The sequence below is a fragment of the Mugil cephalus genome, chromosome 3, assembly GCF_022458985.1.
Source record: "Mugil cephalus isolate CIBA_MC_2020 chromosome 3, CIBA_Mcephalus_1.1, whole genome shotgun sequence".
NCBI lineage: Eukaryota > Metazoa > Chordata > Actinopteri > Mugiliformes > Mugilidae > Mugil > Mugil cephalus.
In genome coordinates, this window is record NC_061772.1 from 14,377,731 (window position 1) to 14,395,995 (window position 18,265).

Sequence of the window (18,265 nt, forward strand, 5' to 3'; positions counted from 1 at the left end):
ACAAGAAGCTTACTAAAGGGTCGAATCTTTCATTTTTACCTATTGAATAGTGACTGATGTGAATTATATGAAAAATATGGGAAAAATCAAAACTGAACTGCAAGACTACTTATCCCCCCCCCCCCTGTATCCAGTTAGTGCGCAGAGTGACCGAAGTGAAATGTCGAACAAACGGCACAAAGGGAGTTGCTGAGCCAATTCAATCATTCCCGCATAAAAACAGAGCTTGCACTCAAAGAGATCGCAGCAAGGTGAAATCCACCTCCTTATCCCCTGCCAGAAACTGCGCTGGAGAAGCAAGACAATTGGTTTCCCCGCTTGTTTTATGTTGGTTGGTGGTTAGTTGACTCTGAAGCTCCTATAAGGATCCTCCGCTGTCTCTTTCGCCACCCCCACTGACACTTCTTTTCTTCACCTCCCTCCAAATCCCTAAATCACTCTGGCAGTGGACAAGCATACAGTTAATAAACCTATCAGCCTACAGGGAAGTTGTTTGGTGGTGTGTTTGTGTGTGTGTGAGACAGACCAGCGGGGGGAGGGCAGAGTAACCTGTGTATCTGTATATTAAGTCTCGAGGCAGGAAAAGGCACTGTATGTAACACTGATAGCGGCCCGGAGTGATAACTCCATCTGACAAATGTTCTAGAGACATTTTCAGCCTCACAACCACATAAAAAGGAGAAGAACAACTGTACCTGCTGGAACATATTGCTCTAAAGTGTTGGAAACACGATTCGTTATCTTGATGCGCCATGATGACGAAGCATCAAAAGCCAGTGTGCGTTTAGGTATGGATGTTCTGTGCCCTGTCACAGCTGAGAGGGTAGGTCACATATTTTGATATGCAGGTGCACGGAAGCTCAGGGTTTCCTGCAGCAGGCAGGCAGCTCTCTTGTCAGAGGTGTACCGAGGCATGACACGGAGTGACACACACGCACACACACACACACACACACACACGCGAACGCACATCTCTCCCTCTCGGCAGCCATCCACCGCAGGACGGCTGATAAAAATATCACAGGCCCTATCAGGCAATTAAACAGGGAGACGCAGCGGAGTGTGTTTGCTGCTTAATGGCTTCGGCCTCCCCGCAGAGAAGTCAGCGTGACTCCCCAATAGGGGGGATACAGACCACTGATGGAGTGGGAAATCAAAAGGTGGGAGAAGCAGCTACACTGGTCACAGTGAACGGTTTCTCTGTCGTGTGGTGGAAAGGGATTAACATGTAGAGAGCAAATGTTTCTGTTAAGAAATAAAGTGAACTTTTAATTGTATTTTCAGAATACATTTATTATATACACCAATCAGGCATAACATTATGACCCCCGTCCTGATATTATGTCCCTCCCCTATGTGCCTATTGTTAGAGAGGGCTTTGGGTCCTATGGGTTCAGGGGAGGGGCCTCTGTGGATCATTCCACAGATACTCGATCAGTTTGGGATCTAGGGAATTTGGAGGTCAGGTCAACACCCTGTGGGTGTTCCTAAACTGTTTATGTATGTGTGTCTGTGTCAGGCTGCATCCAGCTGGGGATGGCTGCTGCCATCAAGGAGTGTCATTATGAGGCAGAGGTGCCTGGTCTGGTCTACGTGGGTGGTACATAACTAGGTAACAAAAGTCCAAAGGTTTCCCTGCAGAACACAAGAGTCGTCACAAGATGGACAATGTTATTTGGTCATGATTCTATGATACATGGTATCTTCTTTGTTTAGGTGCCTTTGAGCAAAACTTTAACTCACCGTCGCCTCTGGTGATTCTTCTCTGTTTCCAACGCCACAGCACGACCAATTACACTTGTGCGGTATGTTTCATGCACTTAGATCTCAGATCACGTACACTTTGTAGAAATCCTTGTGCATGTAAACATCATGTCCTAGAAACTAGCTATAAGACAGACCTGTAGGCCATCGTGGAGGAGAGCTGCACTCCATAGCAGGCATTCCTCAAACCCAAATGGACATTATCAGCCGTGTGACCGAGGGTGGTATCTGCTCCATGTCTCAGCTCCTGCAACGTCTACCACTCTCACCTCGGCATTGGCTTGCTGATGGACTCCATATCGTCTCACTTAATCTCTGTGATACAAGGTGGCACCACCCTGGACTTGGATAGAGACATGACTTCATTTTGGTTTGTGTGAGACAGATATAGGTAGAGGGGGAAAAAGTAAGGGAGTGAGGGTGTGTGTCGCATGTTCCCTAGATCCCAGCAGCAGTTGATAGAGACAGACGACGACTTTGATGGCTGGAATAAGCATAGGGGCAAATCATCTACACAGAGGGAAACACATTTCAAGTCGTCTGTAATTACCTAACCTTCAAACTTAGCTCCAAGTGTTGATATAGAGTTACACAACAATGAAAGTGGGATATTCCTGGATGCCAGCCCAAGATCCCCCACTCACAAAATCTTTGTGGTGGAAAGTTGGCCTGGAGTCACTCCACTGGTAACTGATTATGCTCCTGCAAGTGTCTGCCAGGGCAATTAAATCATTTCGGCACGCTTTAAGCGGTATAACTTGCATACATGATGGTTCGGACCTGAGAAGTTTGATTTTGAAGTGAGGACTATAACGGACAGGAACAGCGACCTACTTGATGATGCGCACAAAATGCATTCCTGATAAAAGGGGCAAGTGCCCAAGAGCATATTGATTAATGGCCTTATTCTGGAGAATTGAGTCTGACATATGTTATTTCAGGAAGGAGGATTAGGATTAGGTCGCACCGGTCAGGGCACCAGATTTTTCAATACACATAATATTCGAGTGGGTCGAAATGAAGAAAGGCTATATGTGCGCCTGTACTCTACATCCTGCTCTCCTCCCCATCAGCATTAACATCCAGATGAAGGGCTGCTAACTCAGCTCTAGTCCAGCCTGCTCTTGCTCCACAGCTCAGCCTCCCAATGTGTGTGTGCTGCAGACAAAGATAGGACTCTCAAAGGGCCAGCACAATGCTGGGCGGCTCAAAGGCTCCCATTTCTGCTGGCTCCTTTCAGCCTCTCTCTATCACACTTTTTTTCTAATGGGGAAAAAATAACCCAAGCCACACATCAGAACATGCTGTAGCATTGACAAAATGACTTATCACTCCTGGCTGCACACTTCCCTCTCCCTCCCCGGATTCATCACCAACCTCCCCTTTAAAATGGCTGGCACCTCCTGGCGCTCGTCTAGCCTGTCACCCTTCCTCCGCAGTGACCTTGAGGCGGAGATGAAGGAGCAACGGTGCTCCCGTAACTGCTGCAATACAGCGTCTCAGCCCCCCTTCCACAAAAAAAAAATTCACACAGCACCAAGATTGCTCTCCCTAACACTGACAGCTGGAGGAGGGGGGTAAAAATCCCCTCTGCATATCTACATCAATCAAAATAGGATTAGGGAGCCTCTCTCTGGTCCTTTTTATTTCCCATTAACTTGACGTTGCTGATGAAATACTGAGCTGTTACGTGGTAACTGGGGTTGCGGCGCCACATTGTAGCTTTCACTCCTTTTTGTCAGGAAGAGTTGAAACATTAATATACTTCCTTTAATGACAGACAAGCTTCAAAAAAGTCTGATGGTTTCGTGCGTGTTGAATGCTGCTTCATTCATTTTTCCACTGCCATGCTCATTACCAGAGTTATTTATCGTAACACTGCCACATTACCAATGATAAAGGGGCAGGGAGCGTTTCCGACAGCAAGACGCGCAGATGAAATGACGTGACAATGTGTGAAACAAAGCTGTCTGCTGTGATCAACCACCTTCCACCGGCAAAACGATCCCACCCCCTCCCCTCTAAGGGAATCTGTGACCGGTCACGTGACCCGTCGAATGTGTCCCGGTGAAATCGGGACGCGGACATGAGATGATGCATGAATTCTTAATCAAATAAAGACAGTGAGAAGTGATAGGAGTGGAAGGCAATCGTCCCGGCCGTGCTGAATTAATGAGGCGCTGGCTTCCTTACGCATGCCAGATTTTTGAATGACTCGGCTCATCAGCTGTCTTCACCGCCCCCCGCCCTCCATCTTTGGGCCAAACCTCAGCAGGCGCAGAAACACAATATCAACCCTACACATTAAAACTGAAAATCTGTTCATTTTACGGCCTCGTGACCCCGGGTGTGTAGGGGGAGAGCAGCTTTCAGCTAGAGATTTTTCAGTTTCCTCCAAAAAGTAAGCGTTGCACAGCTCAGCTGAGGGGGCGGTCGGGGGTCCCAGTGCAGCGTGGTTAGGTGACCCTGTTCAAATCCTCTCGCTGACCACCTGAGCCTCCGCGCTGTGTGCCCATCTGCTGGCAGTGGAGTCAGGGAGCACAGAACTGATTCATTGCTTCACACCAATTCAAAAAATCTAGTTGCACTTGCCCCGCCGCGATACACCTCCTCTCTCACACTTCTACCTTTTTTTCTTAACACCTGTACGGATGTCACTGAACGGCGCTGCCAAAGACATGCCGCCGTGCATTTTCCCTCAAAAAAGTAAAAATCACTCAAGGAGTTGGGCATTCCCATGGCAACCAGGTCCTGTGGTATAGGCTGGGATAACAGGCCAAGCCCAATGCCATTTGCATACAAATTGCCCAGCTGGTACCTTGTTGTTATGACAACGGCACACAGCTCCCAGAATTCATTTGGAAGTGAAATACAAAAGGGAAGCAACCAGCGAGGGGAGTCATTGATAAAATTTCTCTCTTTTTTTTTCTTTCATGCTGAAGATGTTGCTGACACTACGTTCACGTGTAAATCCAATTCCACTCAGGACCTGCAGGGAAAGAAATAATGTACTCAAAACTGACAAGGCAGCGGCTTTAATGTGCAAAAAAATCAGCAGCTCTGTCAAATAGTTATGCATGTAATGTGTCTTATGAAATGTGCTGCAAATACACACATATTGATGATAAAAATTATACTATCCTGACATGACATTGACCATATTTTAGCGTTAAAGAAAGTGACGAGAAATTTTTTATAGTACTTAATTCTGCAAACCTGCATGTGATTCCTCACACTGAGCAATGCCAAATCCTCAGAGCTTCTGCGAGAAAGTGAACTCTGCCGACAACACAGTGTCCTCTACTGGCAGCATGTGGCAGAAAGTTTACACAACCGCCTGTCTGGCTAAACAGATAATATTTAGCTCAAGGGCAAGTGAGCTGATGCTTTTCCATAGTCATCCTGGCTCAGCTTACTGGTCAGTAACACTGCCCTGCGTTGGGCTCCGTGAGCATTCGGTGAACCCTGCATATTTGTTTATTACAGCAAACTCCACGAGGTTCCTGTTTAATCATTAACTTCTGTGTTGCTGTCAGGCCATCGCAGGCTAATCAGTTTCTCTCAGATCCAGACAAAGCAGATCCTGGCTCCAATACTTGACCTGCACTGCTGTGGGAGAGTGCTGATCTGAGGTCTGAGGGTGAGGTGAACCCTCACCCTCGCCTTTACATATTAAACCTTTTTTCCCCCTACAGCTTGTTAATAATGGGCAAGAGCCCCAATGATACTCATGTTACAGATGCCTGGACAACTGGTTCAAACAACCTCAGTCCGGAGTAAAAGGTCCGTATCAACAACAGCACATGAACGCAGCAGAGTGTGGATATGTGTTGGCGTGTGTGTGCATGTGTGTGTGTGTGTGTGTGTGTGTGTCACAGGCTCTACCTCAGGGTGGGAGCAGAAGCAAGGTGACACATTGTGCCTCTCTGGCATATAAATGCAGGAGCTTTCTAGTCGCTGCCCTCAAAGCATGACAGTTTACCAGGCGTCTTCCCCTCTACGTACAACCTTTCCCAAGGTCATAACTTGAGTCTGCAGCGCAGCCCTTTGCTATAGCAACTCATTTGTCACTTACCATCCAATTGAACATGGCAACTCGGTGGGGGCTCTGTGGAGCGGGGAAGATCAGCCACGACTTCAGCGTGGCCATGAAGACTCTGCCTCCAGGAGATCACCAGGTATTCAATGCAAGCAAGCTCACTACTTTTTTTTTTTGTCACACAAGATGTCTCCTTTTGGCTGAACAGAGCAGTGGTGTTTGTGTGGGTGCTACTCTTATGTACAGATCGCGGTCGTTGCATCGAGGAGCATGGAGCGCGCCAAAGATTTTGCCAAGAAACATGGAATTCCGATGGCTTACGGCAGCTACGAGGAGCTGGCGAACGACCCAGGCGTTGGTGAGTCCTAAGAGTTGAGAAGAACCGGGCTGCACCGGTAGAGACTACGTGTGCGTTAGTGTTACCGCTTAAGGATGAAACACGTGTCATCACAGATATCGTGTACCTGGGAGTGCTGCACACAGAGCACTGGCGAGTTGGGTTGCTGTTCCTCCAGGCTGGGAAGAATGTGCTGTGCGAGAAACCCTTTGCCATCAACTCTAGACAGGTGAAAGACCTCGTTGCCGCAGCCAAGAAAAGCAAAGTCTTCCTGATGGAGGTAAGGTTGAGGGGACTCAAGAGTTTCACGCAGACCTCATCAGCACTGATTGACTTTTGAGCAAACCAACCGTGACAGTGTGTTTAATATTTTGTTAGTATTCTTATTTGGGGAAATATTGTTATTTGCTTTACTGCTGAGAATTAGCTGAGGATATTGATACGGTGCATGTGGTAAATATGAAGCAACTGCCTGCAGCTGCTTTGCTCAGCGTAGCAGAAGGGAGACACAGCTTGTTTTGCTCTGAATACAACTATATCTTGTTTGTTTTGTTAAATTTTACTTGCAACTCAGGGGGGACAAAAATCCACTGGAGGTGCTGCTGCTGACCAAAACCATAAAAAAATTAAGTGTAGTGGAGATGCTGTGATTATTTTTGGTTTTCCGCTATGCTAACTGTCTGCCGGCTACAGCGTCATACTCACCGTACAGGTATAAGAACGATGTTTAAACCTGCTGCAAGTGGCTGCAGTTCATTGTACATATAAACAAATGACAGTTTACGGACATTTACGTCCAGCTGTAGTTCAGTTGCATAATGCTACCAAGTAAATCCCAAGACTCATGTAAGAATCATAACCTGGCGCTCCTGGCTGTATTCATAATTAATGGTGCAGTAGTCAGATAAGTGAAAAGCTGTGGTAAAAACTTAAGTGTAAACTATTTTCAGTGGTAGTGGTGCTAAGCAGTCTGCTCTGCACCTCCCAGGCCATCTGGTCCCGCTGTTTCCCCGTGCACGCTGAGGTGCGCAGGTTGCTGGCGGAGGACGCTGTAGGGGAGGTGAAGCTGGTGAAGGCCTACTTCGGATCCCCGCAGCTCCACATCGCGCGCTCGGTGGAGAAGGAGCTGGGCGGAGGAGCTCTGCTGGATATCGGAGTGTACTGTCTGCAGTTTGTGCTGATGGTGTTCAACGGCGAGAGGCCAGAGTCCATCCAGGCCTCAGGGGTGCTGCTTGATTCAGGTATGATTCAGCACGCGGGTCACGCAGCAGAGGTGCGATATAGATTAATATTATTAACCACGCAGTGTGAATCGGCAATCATTAAAAAGAAAAAAACAACAAACGAGAAGAATCCCTTGTTTGACGCAGGGGAAACTTCTCTTCTTCCCTTGGGGCCTAAATACTTAATACTAAATACACTTTAAAATCAAGACTTATTAAAATGTCAGACTAATCCTAATCCCCCTCAGAGAATATAGTTATACAGTAAAAGTGGCAGGGAGACAGTAACTAAATCTCACTTAAAGATATCTCTCAATATATTTTCTTGAACACAAACGTTTGTAGCGCTAAACCTGAATATTACGGGACTGACTGCGGTGTGTTGCTTTGAAATGACCTGAAGTTATTTGAAACAGTATACTAGCATTCATTGATTTATTCATTTAACAACAATACAGCAAGTATATTTAAAAAAAATAAAAAAAATGTTTGGCAGGAGTGGACGAGTCAGTGGTCGTGGTGATGAAATTCTCCAGGAAGAGGATGGCCTTCTGCGCCTTTTCAATCGCTGCTCGACTTCCAAACGATGCCGTCATCAGCGGGACTAAGGGCTCCATTAAAGTATGCCACGCTATACTGGAACGGTTTACTTAATTGAGGAACCATGAAGACATGCTAAGATGGAGTGACTGACCAATACTTTCACATTTATATAAACTGAAACATTCAGACAAAAGTTCGTAAGTCCCCCTATTGGAGGACGTACAAACAGAGGGACTATGGGCTGTTCACAAAACAATGTACCTTCATTTCACCCTTCAGGTTCTTGGCCCAATGCACTGTCCCACAAAGCTGGTGGTGAACGACAAGGAAATGGAGTACCCTCTGCCTGAGCCGTGTCTCCCTCTGAATTTCACCAACAGCACAGGGCTTCGCTACGAGGCAGAGGAAGTGAGGCAGTGCCTGCTCAAAGGTAAACGCGTGATAAAAGCAAAGTTGTGTATTTCTCTTTGCAGAGGCTAAATTATTCGAAAGACTCTGAAGTTCAGAGACACGGCAGCATTCTTGCGGCTTCCAATGACAATTTAGACGAATCGTCATACACGGATGCACTCATCAGATTAAATCAGAATCAATGCTGTTACCAGACCTTGGAATGTCCTCTAGCTCTTGTGGTATTGTGGTCTTAGTCGTGTTGCTTTTGTGCAGTTTACATCATCTTTACTGTTCCTGCTTTACCACAATATACGTTACATTTTGTACTTTATTGAAATAACTGGCTTTTAGCTGATGTCTCTGCCTGAGTCTTATTTTTATGATTAACCCCTCCTCATCTGCAGGACTCAAAGAGAGCCCACGAATGCCTCTGGCCGAGTCTGTCTTGCTGACAGAGATCATGGATGAAATCAGGAAGCAGGTGGGGGTTATCTTCAGCCAGGACAGCCAGTGACATCACTCTGAAGCAGAGCTGTCACACCTGACCTAAACCCAAGCCAAATGGAGCAGAGGCTTTGGACTTTGGACTCAGATCATTTATGGCGTGTGTATCGCACAGTATCACTGCAGCAACTCTGATAACACTCAATGAAAGAATAAGTAAATCACTGGAACATGTACATGTTTCCCCTGTGTCTGGAAGCAGGGAGTATGTACTTGATATATTGTTTTTTTGCAAACATATGCTACCCCAGATTCCCCCAAGCAAACGCATGAAAATACAGTACATGAAAAACACTGCTGTATTACACAGTTTAACAAGATCAGACAATAGAAAAGAAATAATGTAAACAAATACGGCCGCGGCGCTGTGTGCCGCCATCCTGTAATGAAGTCCCAGACCTTTAAAGACAAACCCAGCTGTCACTGCGAGGTGTGTGATTGATGAATCCAATAAAAGACTGATTGTGAAAGCCATGTTTCATTTCAACTATCATCCACTGGAAAGAAGAAGGGACTTGGAGTGGCACATTTGAATCGAAGTGTTTTGTCATGTCTGCCCCTCGCAGCGGAGTACAAATAGATTCAAAAATAGGCTGCTCCATCGGCTTCTCAAGGTTAGGACAGAGAGAGGCCCTTTGTGAGTCAGCAAAGAGCATGGCTCATTTAATACTTGGTTTCAGTCTTTAGGCTCACAGGACCAGTAAAATCCGGGACTTTCATTGTCGTCCCGTGACTGCAAAATAGGTTCGCCGTTCCTATTTTGGTTGATTAATGAATAACAATTGCATGCTCATTTATTTCGATGCATGCCACAATTTAACCTCCTTCATTTATTGTATTTAATAAAGAGATTAAATAAATGAACCATTCAGCTTCAAACAAGATGCTAATGAATAATCCTAGTTTGTAGTTGACCTCTGATTAAGAAGACCAGCCCCAATACAAATCAAAAATGCAAGATGTATCCACAGTATATTATATATTTTTTTGTTGTTGTTGTTTATTCATGCACTGCACTTTAAATAACATAATACACGGTCAAACTGAAAAATGTGTGTTCATTCAGTAGTAGCAGAAATATTTCACTAATATGAGGTCCAATGAAGATGACAAAAGACAAAAGAAAATGTATTATATTATTTGGTGTTATCATAGTAAAATAAACAATAGGAGGACACTTTTAATCTCAGGGGAAATAAACGATAGAAAAAAAAAATCGTGCATCCCATTAGTCAATTGTAAACACAGACTCCAGAGTCAAATAAATTGTGTTACACTGATTACAGGTAAAGAGCTCCCCTTAGTGGAAATGAAGAAAACAAGGGGAAAGAAAAATAATTGGAAAAGTCTTCTCCTGATAGTCACGCTTTTGTGCTGTTTATGCAAGTCATTGTGACAAGCATGCTCCTAAAAATGTTCCAGAAATGTTCCTGACATTTGAGTGTGTAAAAAAAAAAGCACATGCACACACACATGCACTATGTTAGTGTATATGCATATATATGTGTGTGTATATATATATATATATATTAAACAAGTAATGACAACAAATACAATATATATACACATATATATATATATATATACACAATGCAGAAAAGAAATTCTGCATATATACAGTGGGGGAAATAAGTATTTGATCCCCTGCTGAATTTGTAAGTTTGCCCACTTCCATAGAAATGATCGGACTCTGGTTTTTATGGTTGTTTACTGGTTATGGGTATAGACAGAATATCAGTCGAAAATGCATAAAAAACACACAATCTAAAAGTTATAAATTGTTATGTATTTTATTAAGGGAAATAAGTATTTGATCCCCAACAATTCACTTAGAATTCAGGCTCCTACAGATTGGCTGGTGCGCATGTGGCACACAGCTGTGCTCAGTCAACTAATTACCAATACTCCTGATCTTAACTCGTCATGTATATAAAGCACACCTGCTCTAAGAATCAGTTTCTTACATTCCAACTTCTACAGCACCATGGGCAAGACCAAAGAGCTGTCAAAAGATGTCAGGGACAAGATTGTAGACCTGCACAAGGCTGGTATAGGTTACAAAACCATCAGCAAAAGGCTTGGTGAGAAGGTGACAACTATTGGCGCCATTATTCGCAGGTGGAAGACCCATAAAAGGACCATCAACTGTCCTCGGTCTGGAGCTCCCCGCAAAATCTCGCCTCATGGAGTGAGGATGATGATGAGAAAGGTGAGGGAGCAGCCTAAAACAACACGGCAGGAGCTTGTTAATGATCTGGAAGCAGTTGGGACCTCCGTCACCAAGAAAACAGTTGGCAACACACTGCGCCGTTATGGATTGAACTCTTGCAGTGCCCGCAAGGTCCCCCTGCTCAAGAAGGCACATGTACAGGCCCGCCTTAAGTTTGCCAGTGAACATCTAAATGACTCAGAGAAGGCTTGGGAGAAAGTGCTGTGGTCTGACGAAACCAAAGTTGAGCTATTTGGCATTAACTCGACCCGCCGTGTTTGGAGGATGAAAAAACGTGAGTATGACCCAAAGAACACCATACCCACGGTTAAGCATGGAGGTGGAAACATCATGTTTTGGGGCTGTTTTTCAGCAAAGGGTACAGGGCAACTTCACCGCATTATGGGGCCAATGAATGCAGCCATGTACTGTAACATCTTGGACAAAAACCTTCTTTCCTCAGCAAGAACACTGAAGATGCCTCGTGGGTGGGTTTTCCAACATGACAATGACCCAAAACATACTGCCAGGACAACAAAGGAGTGGCTCAAGAAGAAGCATATTAAGGTCATGGAGTGGCCTAGTCAGTCTCCAGACCTTAACCCGATCGAAAACCTGTGGAGGGAGCTGAAGCTCCGAGTTTCCAAGAGGCAGCCAAGAAACTTGAAGGATTTAGAGACTGTCTGTAAAGATGAATGGGCCAAAATCCCTCCTGCGCTGTGTGCAAACCTGGTGACCAACTACAAGAAACGTCTCATCGCTGTGCTTGCCAACAAAGGTTTCTCTACAAAGTACTGACTTGTGTTGTGCTTGGGGATCAAATACTTATTTCCCTTAATAAAATACATAACAATTTATAACTTTTAGATTGTGTGTTTTTTATGCATTTTCGACTGATATTCTGTCTATACCCATAACCAGTAAACAACCATAAAAACCAGAGTCTGATCATTTCTATGGAAGTGGGCAAACTTACAAATTCAGCAGGGGATCAAATACTTATTTCCCCCACTGTATATGCAGAATTTCTTTTCTGCATTTAACCCACACAAGCGTACACCCAGAGGGCAGCCATGTGTGGTGAAATGGTGGGGAGCAGATTTTGGGATATAGGGTCACTGCAGGGTTTTAAACTTTTGAAGATTTTTATTTGAGTGATTATGTGAACAGAGGGCAGGATATGTTATGTACCCCTATATATACATTTTTTACAATGATTTTAAAATGATCCACATTACAATTAGAACTAATCAAAATAGCCGCGGTACTGTTTTAGTGAATGTTGCTGCTTGGTTTTTCATTTATTGTGTTATCTTCTAGGCCAGGGGTATTGAACAAATTTTTAAAGAGGTTCAGTTAGAGAGAATTTCTTAAAGCAAAAGTCGGGAAGTAGCATATATCAACATCTGACCCTTGTGAGGGTAAGCGGTTGTTGGAGATGAGAAGAGATATCAACAAATGCATGTAATCAATACCCGAGTGTCAAATCAAACCATTCCCATACATATTGACAATATTTGTTGTCACATAACATAGAACTGAATGTATATGTATGTCTGCAGATAGGTATGCAGTTCTCTGTGTAACTAAATAAAAGATAGCTGCATTTCATAATAAGAGAAAAAAAAAACAGAATGTGAAAACTAAGCATGTTCAAATAAAGTACGTAACTTAAAATAAAGCGAGGAAAAGCTAGAATTTTCCCTTTTCTGTTTCATATCTTGAGTTAACTGCCCTAACTAATTTTACTGATAAGTCAGCACATCTTGGAGTCTTGTCTGCTTCTCTTCTTTTCTCTCTCTTTCTACAGCTTACATCTCAGTTTTATGTTGTTGTTTTCTCTATCAGTCACCCTATCTTTCTTTTTCTTTCTACTGTATCAGTAGAAATGTGTAACTTGCCTCTTAACTCTCTCTGTGTCTGTCTGCCTGAAATGCACAGACTTGATTGGCCGAGTGTTATCACGTAGGATGGATTAACTCTCATGTAATTGGTCTGTGCTGTGTTTCCTCGTCCACTAAACCGCCACCTCAAGCTACGCCGGTTAAACTATAAAGCGCCCTGACAAATTTTAAATCGTTAATTGTTTTGGCTGTAGGTCGAGTGGGTTATACCAAAAAAATAGTGCTGTGTCACCACCTTGTGTCAGGATACGACCACTACTTCTGTGATCCCGGTGTTTGTTTGTTTTTTCCCAACATGGCAACCAGGTGGGGAATCTGTGGCGCGGGGAAGATCAGCCATGATTTCACAGTGGCCCTGAAAAGTCTTCCCGCTGAAGACCACCAGGTAACTAGCAGAAGAGTGAACATTTTTTTAATGCTGTGATTTAAATGCGAGTTTTCAGCCGTGCGCATTGCAGCTTCTGGCTAATTTCATACTGCTTTCGAGTTGTTGCTGCTGATAAGAAGTGCTCTTGAGATCTGTTTGTAACAGGTTTGAAAAGACACTGTGATGTAGACCTACAGCCTTTACCAGCTTTATCGATTTTTTTATCATAGACTGTATGCATGCAACACTTACTACAAACGAGACGAGCTTTTGGGATTTCTGTCCCTCAGTTACCCAAACATTGCTTACACGAACAGTTGGAACAGAGGTTACAGAGAATGAATGAATGATTGAATGAATGAAAAAAAAAAAAAACTTAAAAATACTCTAGTGCAGTGGTTTCAAACTGAACTGGGGGCCAAAATTAAGGACTCTTAAATTCAGATGTATTATCAGAAACCATTCATACAGAAATATGAATTTAACTCAAGCAATAATAAAATATATAACAAAACTAAACTAATTGATTAAACAAGTAATGAGAACAAATACAAAATAAAAGACACTGGCCTTCTTTTGTGTTCCTCTCTCTTATGAGATTTCCACCGACTTATTTCAAATGAAAATGTTTTTTTTCTTCTTCTCACAAATTCAGCGGATTTCAAGGGGACATGAATGGAGAGTGAATGAATGGCATGTCTGCCAGCTCAGAAAAGCTGATAAAAAGCCATGCAGTTAGTTTGTTATTTTTCATAAGTCATTGTGAGATCAGCAGTCTGCTCCTAATGTTATCTGTATGTTGTTCACACTTGTTGACAATGTGACTCATTTTGAGGGGCGGGGCTTAGCTGGAGGCAAAACATCTCAAATATGATAGCCTGTTAAGGGCAGTTACCATATTTCAATGGCAAGAATGGATGAGGAGAGAATATACCAATACACTCACTCCCCGAGACTGTGAGTGTTATTTTAAAAAGTTGACTCTGAGTATATTCAGCGACTGCCACACTCTCACTCACTGGATGGACTGTATGAGAACACAGAGGGCACAAAGCCTGTTCTGTCTTTATCGAGTGAAGCCTCTCCTGCAAAATTATTAGAAGAAGTAAGCGGAACCGCTGTGGAGGGTAACGTAGCAAATGCTTGACTAACTGCAAGACTTAATGGTTTAACGTGGTGGTTGCTATATGGTGGAGAGTGCAACATGCTGAGGCCATGTCAAACATGCTGCTGTTATTCGTGTAATGGACGCTTTGTGTACAGTGTGTCTGTATGGTGGTGTGTATGTTAACCGACTGGTGTTTAGCTGTAGCAGTGTTGTCATTTATATTTAAGTTAGTTTTCTTTTTGCTGCGTGCTTGTGCTACCGTGGAACGGGGGCACTGATTGACGTAGACCACCTTTATTTCTTTGTAATGACACCTGGTGGTCCTACTGAAAAAACGTGATGATAAAATTATGAAAAATCTTTACACCTAAGTTCCAGGATGGACTTGCTGTAAACGTGCAGCCTAAATGCTTTACCAAGGTACATACAAATGGCACTGGTCAGACAGTTTATGTAATCTGCTATAATGGAGCATATCAGCATTCGGTTTTACTATAGACTGTATAGGGTTGTGCATTTTTGCTTCATATGAATTAAATGAAATGCCAAACAAATACACAAGAGCAAAAACCTTAAGATTACTCTAGAGCTTCATACAAAACAATAAATTACTGCATTGACAGCTAAGATAATTTTTTACTGTCCAATTTGATTGTAAGTTAATGTAGGATTAACCTATCTGTGACTGTATTTGCAGATTGTAGCTGTGGCTGCTCGTAAACTGGAGGATGCACAGGGGTTTGCCAAGAAACACAGCATCTCCCGAGCGTACGGCAGCTATGAGGAGCTGGCCAGAGATCCAGACATAGGTCAGGTTCTGTCAAAGTTTTCTTTAATGCTGATTTGTAGCATCTGTTATCATTTCGGCTTTGCCTCAATTTTATTTTGAGCAACAAATACTTGACATTGTGCTGCACTCTCTCTCTGATTGTCTTCACGTGTGTGCAGATGTGGTGTACATCGGAGTTATCCACCCCTACCATCTGAAAACATGTCTGCTCTTTACCAACGCTAAGAAGAACGTGCTGTGTGAGAAGCCGCTGGCCATGAACTCCAGGGAGGTGCAGGAGATCCTGGCCTCTGCCAAGAAGAATAATGTCTTCCTCATGGAGGTAAAAATGGAGCAGACTAGAAAAAAGAAGGCAATTCTCTCTGTGCCGCTCTATTTGCCTCTTCCTCTTTTCCCGAGCACCTCTTTTCCTGAAGTCGAGATGATGGTATTTGCGGGGAAGATCAGCTGTGATACAAATCTACTCACTTTAAAGTTCAGTAATTTTATAACATTTTTATACAGTTCTTGCTTTTGTGAGAAACACAAGTCTGTCACAGTACAAAAATTTTGAAAGCAGTTTTATAGAATCTTAATTTTTGAATAAACAATAATATACGAAAAATCAAACCCTCTTTTTAACTTCATATGAGCTCACTCATTGTGCTTTACTGCACAACACAAAACCAATCACCTAAAATGTAACTTCATGTAATACTTCCTGTCTTCCTGCTCCAGGCCGTCTGGACTCGCTTTTTCCCGGCCTCTGTGGAGACCAGGCGGCTGCTGGCAGAGGGGGAGTTGGGCGAGGTGAAGATGGTCAGGTCTGAGTTTGGCGCGCCATTGTTGCATGTACCGAGAAGAGTGCAGAAGGAGCTGGGTGGAGGAGCATTACTAGACGTTGGCATCTACTGCCTGCAGTACATATTGATGGTGTATAACGGAGAGAAGCCAGAGTCTATCCAAGCCGTGGGATTCTGTCAGGACACAGGTAATGGAAAACAAACCAGTTACAATATAAATTTAATTGATTTAACATCAGAAGCTCTGCCACATCATTAACATTTAAGAAAGAGTGGTGCTTACTCACATATCGTTTACAGTATTTGTGCTGTTTAGGTCCATCAGCCAATTACCTGGCTCATTCTAGAGTTGACTCAAGCGGAGACTTGATCCTAGTGCATTAATTATATTTAACAAAGAGAATAAATAAATTCACTGTTCAGCTTCAATGGCAGTGAAGATTGTGGTACTATAAAAGATAAGGAAATTAAAGATGTAGACATTTTTTGGTCTGCAGTATACATAACCTCCAGAGAAAAAGACAAATAGTGCTGCACTTATTATGGACAAATAGTTCTACTTAGTAGGAAGAGGGGACATAAGTGAATACAAACCTAAAGTAGTTTGTCAGTTTGTTTCATGCTTCATTCGTCAGAGTTAATTATTGATGCTGTTGCATAAAAACGTCACACACACACAGGCTGACAATGATGGGATCACTTTCTTTTACAACTCTTTATGTAATAACAGATAGTGTATCCAGGCTTTTGTGACAAGTTAAGTTCTAGCATGACTGTGCTATTTTGTGTAGGTTAAACCAGGACAGTAGTCCAGTTAAATTCTAAGGACATCCTTTATCTCTAACAACTTTATGTGTTTTATTGTAGGTGTGGATGAGACTATGGTAGTCACCATGAAGTTCTCCAACAACAGGATGGCAGTGTTTACCTGCTCCGTAGGTATACAGATGCCCAAAAATATCATTATTGTGGGTACCAAGGGCACCATCCACGTAAGTTAATATGGGAGTACAGCGTAACCAAATCTTATTCCAATACTTTTAATATAGTGTTGTGAACATTTCCTCTGCACACCTTTCAGATCCCTGAACATATGTGGTGCCCCACATCATTGAAAGTGAACGGGAAGGAGACGCAGTATACTTTGCCAGAACCTTATTTGCCTATCAACTTCTTTAACAGTACAGGAATGCGATACGAAGCAGAGGAGGTTCGGCAGTGTTTGCTCAAAGGTACCATGGCATTCAGAACATTTTAATGTGTGTCCATAATGACTAAGGTGTGTCCACGAATTCCAGGAATGTATTGACTAACATCGAACACTAGGTGGCATCATAAATCTTCTTTTTTCCCTGTGTGTGTACAAACTAGATATAGGATTATAATTTCGTATTTTTAGTTTTTAACAGTTTTGTTTCATTTCATTTTGGTTTCAGCAATTTTTTCATGATGAGTTTGAGATGTTTTATAATTGAAATGTTTAATTTTATATGTGACAGTATTAGTTTTATTTAAATCAACAAAAGACCTTACCATGTTTTTTTTCTTTCATTATTTTTACTTGCTAACTTAATTTTTTTGGTAATTATAATAACCTTAGTATAAAGAGACCCTTTATTATTATTATTTTTTTTCCATGCAGGGCTGAAGGAGAGTGCAGTCATGTCCCACGCTGACTCTCTTCTGTTGGCTGAGGTGGAGGATGAGATCCGTAGGCAGGTTGGGGTGGTGTACAACCAAGACTGTCAGTAAATATTAAACACATACTGAGATGGTCTGTGCCAGAGGGTAATGTATTTTGACGAAAAGTCTTGATATATTGAACACATTGTTTAGATCGTTGGAGTGAAAACTATTTAATCTCTGCAGCAGAAATCAACTATATTAATACAAATATTTTTACACTATTAATTAAAAGTACAGTAAAATGAAGAGTGCTGTATTTATGTAGTCTTAACTTGATACTTAAGTTGTAATAGGATGAAACAGTGTGAAACCTTTGATCTATGAAATAAATGTTTATGACATTTTATCACAAGCGTCTCGAGAATTTCTTCACCTGATTCCCTCGCTTTCATAGACTCTAGCCACTAGCCACGTTTCATAAAATGTGTGATGCAGAGTTCAGGTAAGTGCTCCTAACTTTTATTGGCGGAACTTCAGTCTTGTAGAATAGTTCAGTACAACGGCTAAACATTATAATACCCCTTTACATTTAGTTAGTTCTTATACTATATCACAGGGATATTTAACAAATTTTTAAAGAGGCCCACACAGAGAAAGTTTCTTGAAGGAAAGATCC

At 42.7% G+C, this 18,265-nt stretch overlaps 2 protein-coding genes across 2 annotated transcripts; both read left to right on the forward strand.

The window, feature by feature from the left end:
• Nucleotides 1-5,647: 5,647 nt before the first annotated feature.
• On the forward strand, nucleotides 5,648-9,273 carry LOC125005446 (trans-1,2-dihydrobenzene-1,2-diol dehydrogenase-like). Its single transcript, XM_047580798.1, has 7 exons — nucleotides 5,648-5,942; nucleotides 6,050-6,161; nucleotides 6,257-6,420; nucleotides 7,129-7,381; nucleotides 7,860-7,984; nucleotides 8,186-8,336; nucleotides 8,704-9,273. The coding sequence occupies exons 1-7, from the start codon at nucleotides 5,853-5,855 to the stop codon at nucleotides 8,811-8,813; spliced, it is 1,005 nt and encodes a 334-aa protein (XP_047436754.1). The 5' UTR covers nucleotides 5,648-5,852; the 3' UTR covers nucleotides 8,814-9,273.
• Nucleotides 9,274-12,896: 3,623 nt separating this feature from the next.
• Nucleotides 12,897-17,995, forward strand: LOC125005592 (trans-1,2-dihydrobenzene-1,2-diol dehydrogenase-like). The gene is made up of 7 exons (XM_047581048.1): nucleotides 12,897-13,301; nucleotides 15,089-15,200; nucleotides 15,340-15,503; nucleotides 15,899-16,151; nucleotides 16,831-16,955; nucleotides 17,045-17,195; nucleotides 17,606-17,995. Exons 1-7 carry the CDS (start codon nucleotides 13,212-13,214, stop codon nucleotides 17,713-17,715), a joined length of 1,005 nt encoding a protein of 334 aa, XP_047437004.1. The 5' UTR covers nucleotides 12,897-13,211; the 3' UTR covers nucleotides 17,716-17,995.
• The last annotated feature ends 270 nt before the right edge of the window (nucleotides 17,996-18,265 follow it).

Coding starts and splice junctions, on each gene's coding strand:
- LOC125005446 (XM_047580798.1), top strand. CDS start 5,853: ATGGCAACTCGGTGGGGGCTCTGTGGAGCGGGGAAGATCAGCCACGAC. Junction 5,943..6,049: donor TGCCTCCAGGAGATCACCAG/GTATTCAATGCA, acceptor TCTTATGTACAG/ATCGCGGTCGTTGCATCGAG. Junction 6,421..7,128: donor GCAAAGTCTTCCTGATGGAG/GTAAGGTTGAGG, acceptor TGCACCTCCCAG/GCCATCTGGTCCCGCTGTTT.
- LOC125005592 (XM_047581048.1), top strand. CDS start 13,212: ATGGCAACCAGGTGGGGAATCTGTGGCGCGGGGAAGATCAGCCATGAT. Junction 13,302..15,088: donor TTCCCGCTGAAGACCACCAG/GTAACTAGCAGA, acceptor CTGTATTTGCAG/ATTGTAGCTGTGGCTGCTCG. Junction 15,504..15,898: donor ATAATGTCTTCCTCATGGAG/GTAAAAATGGAG, acceptor TTCCTGCTCCAG/GCCGTCTGGACTCGCTTTTT.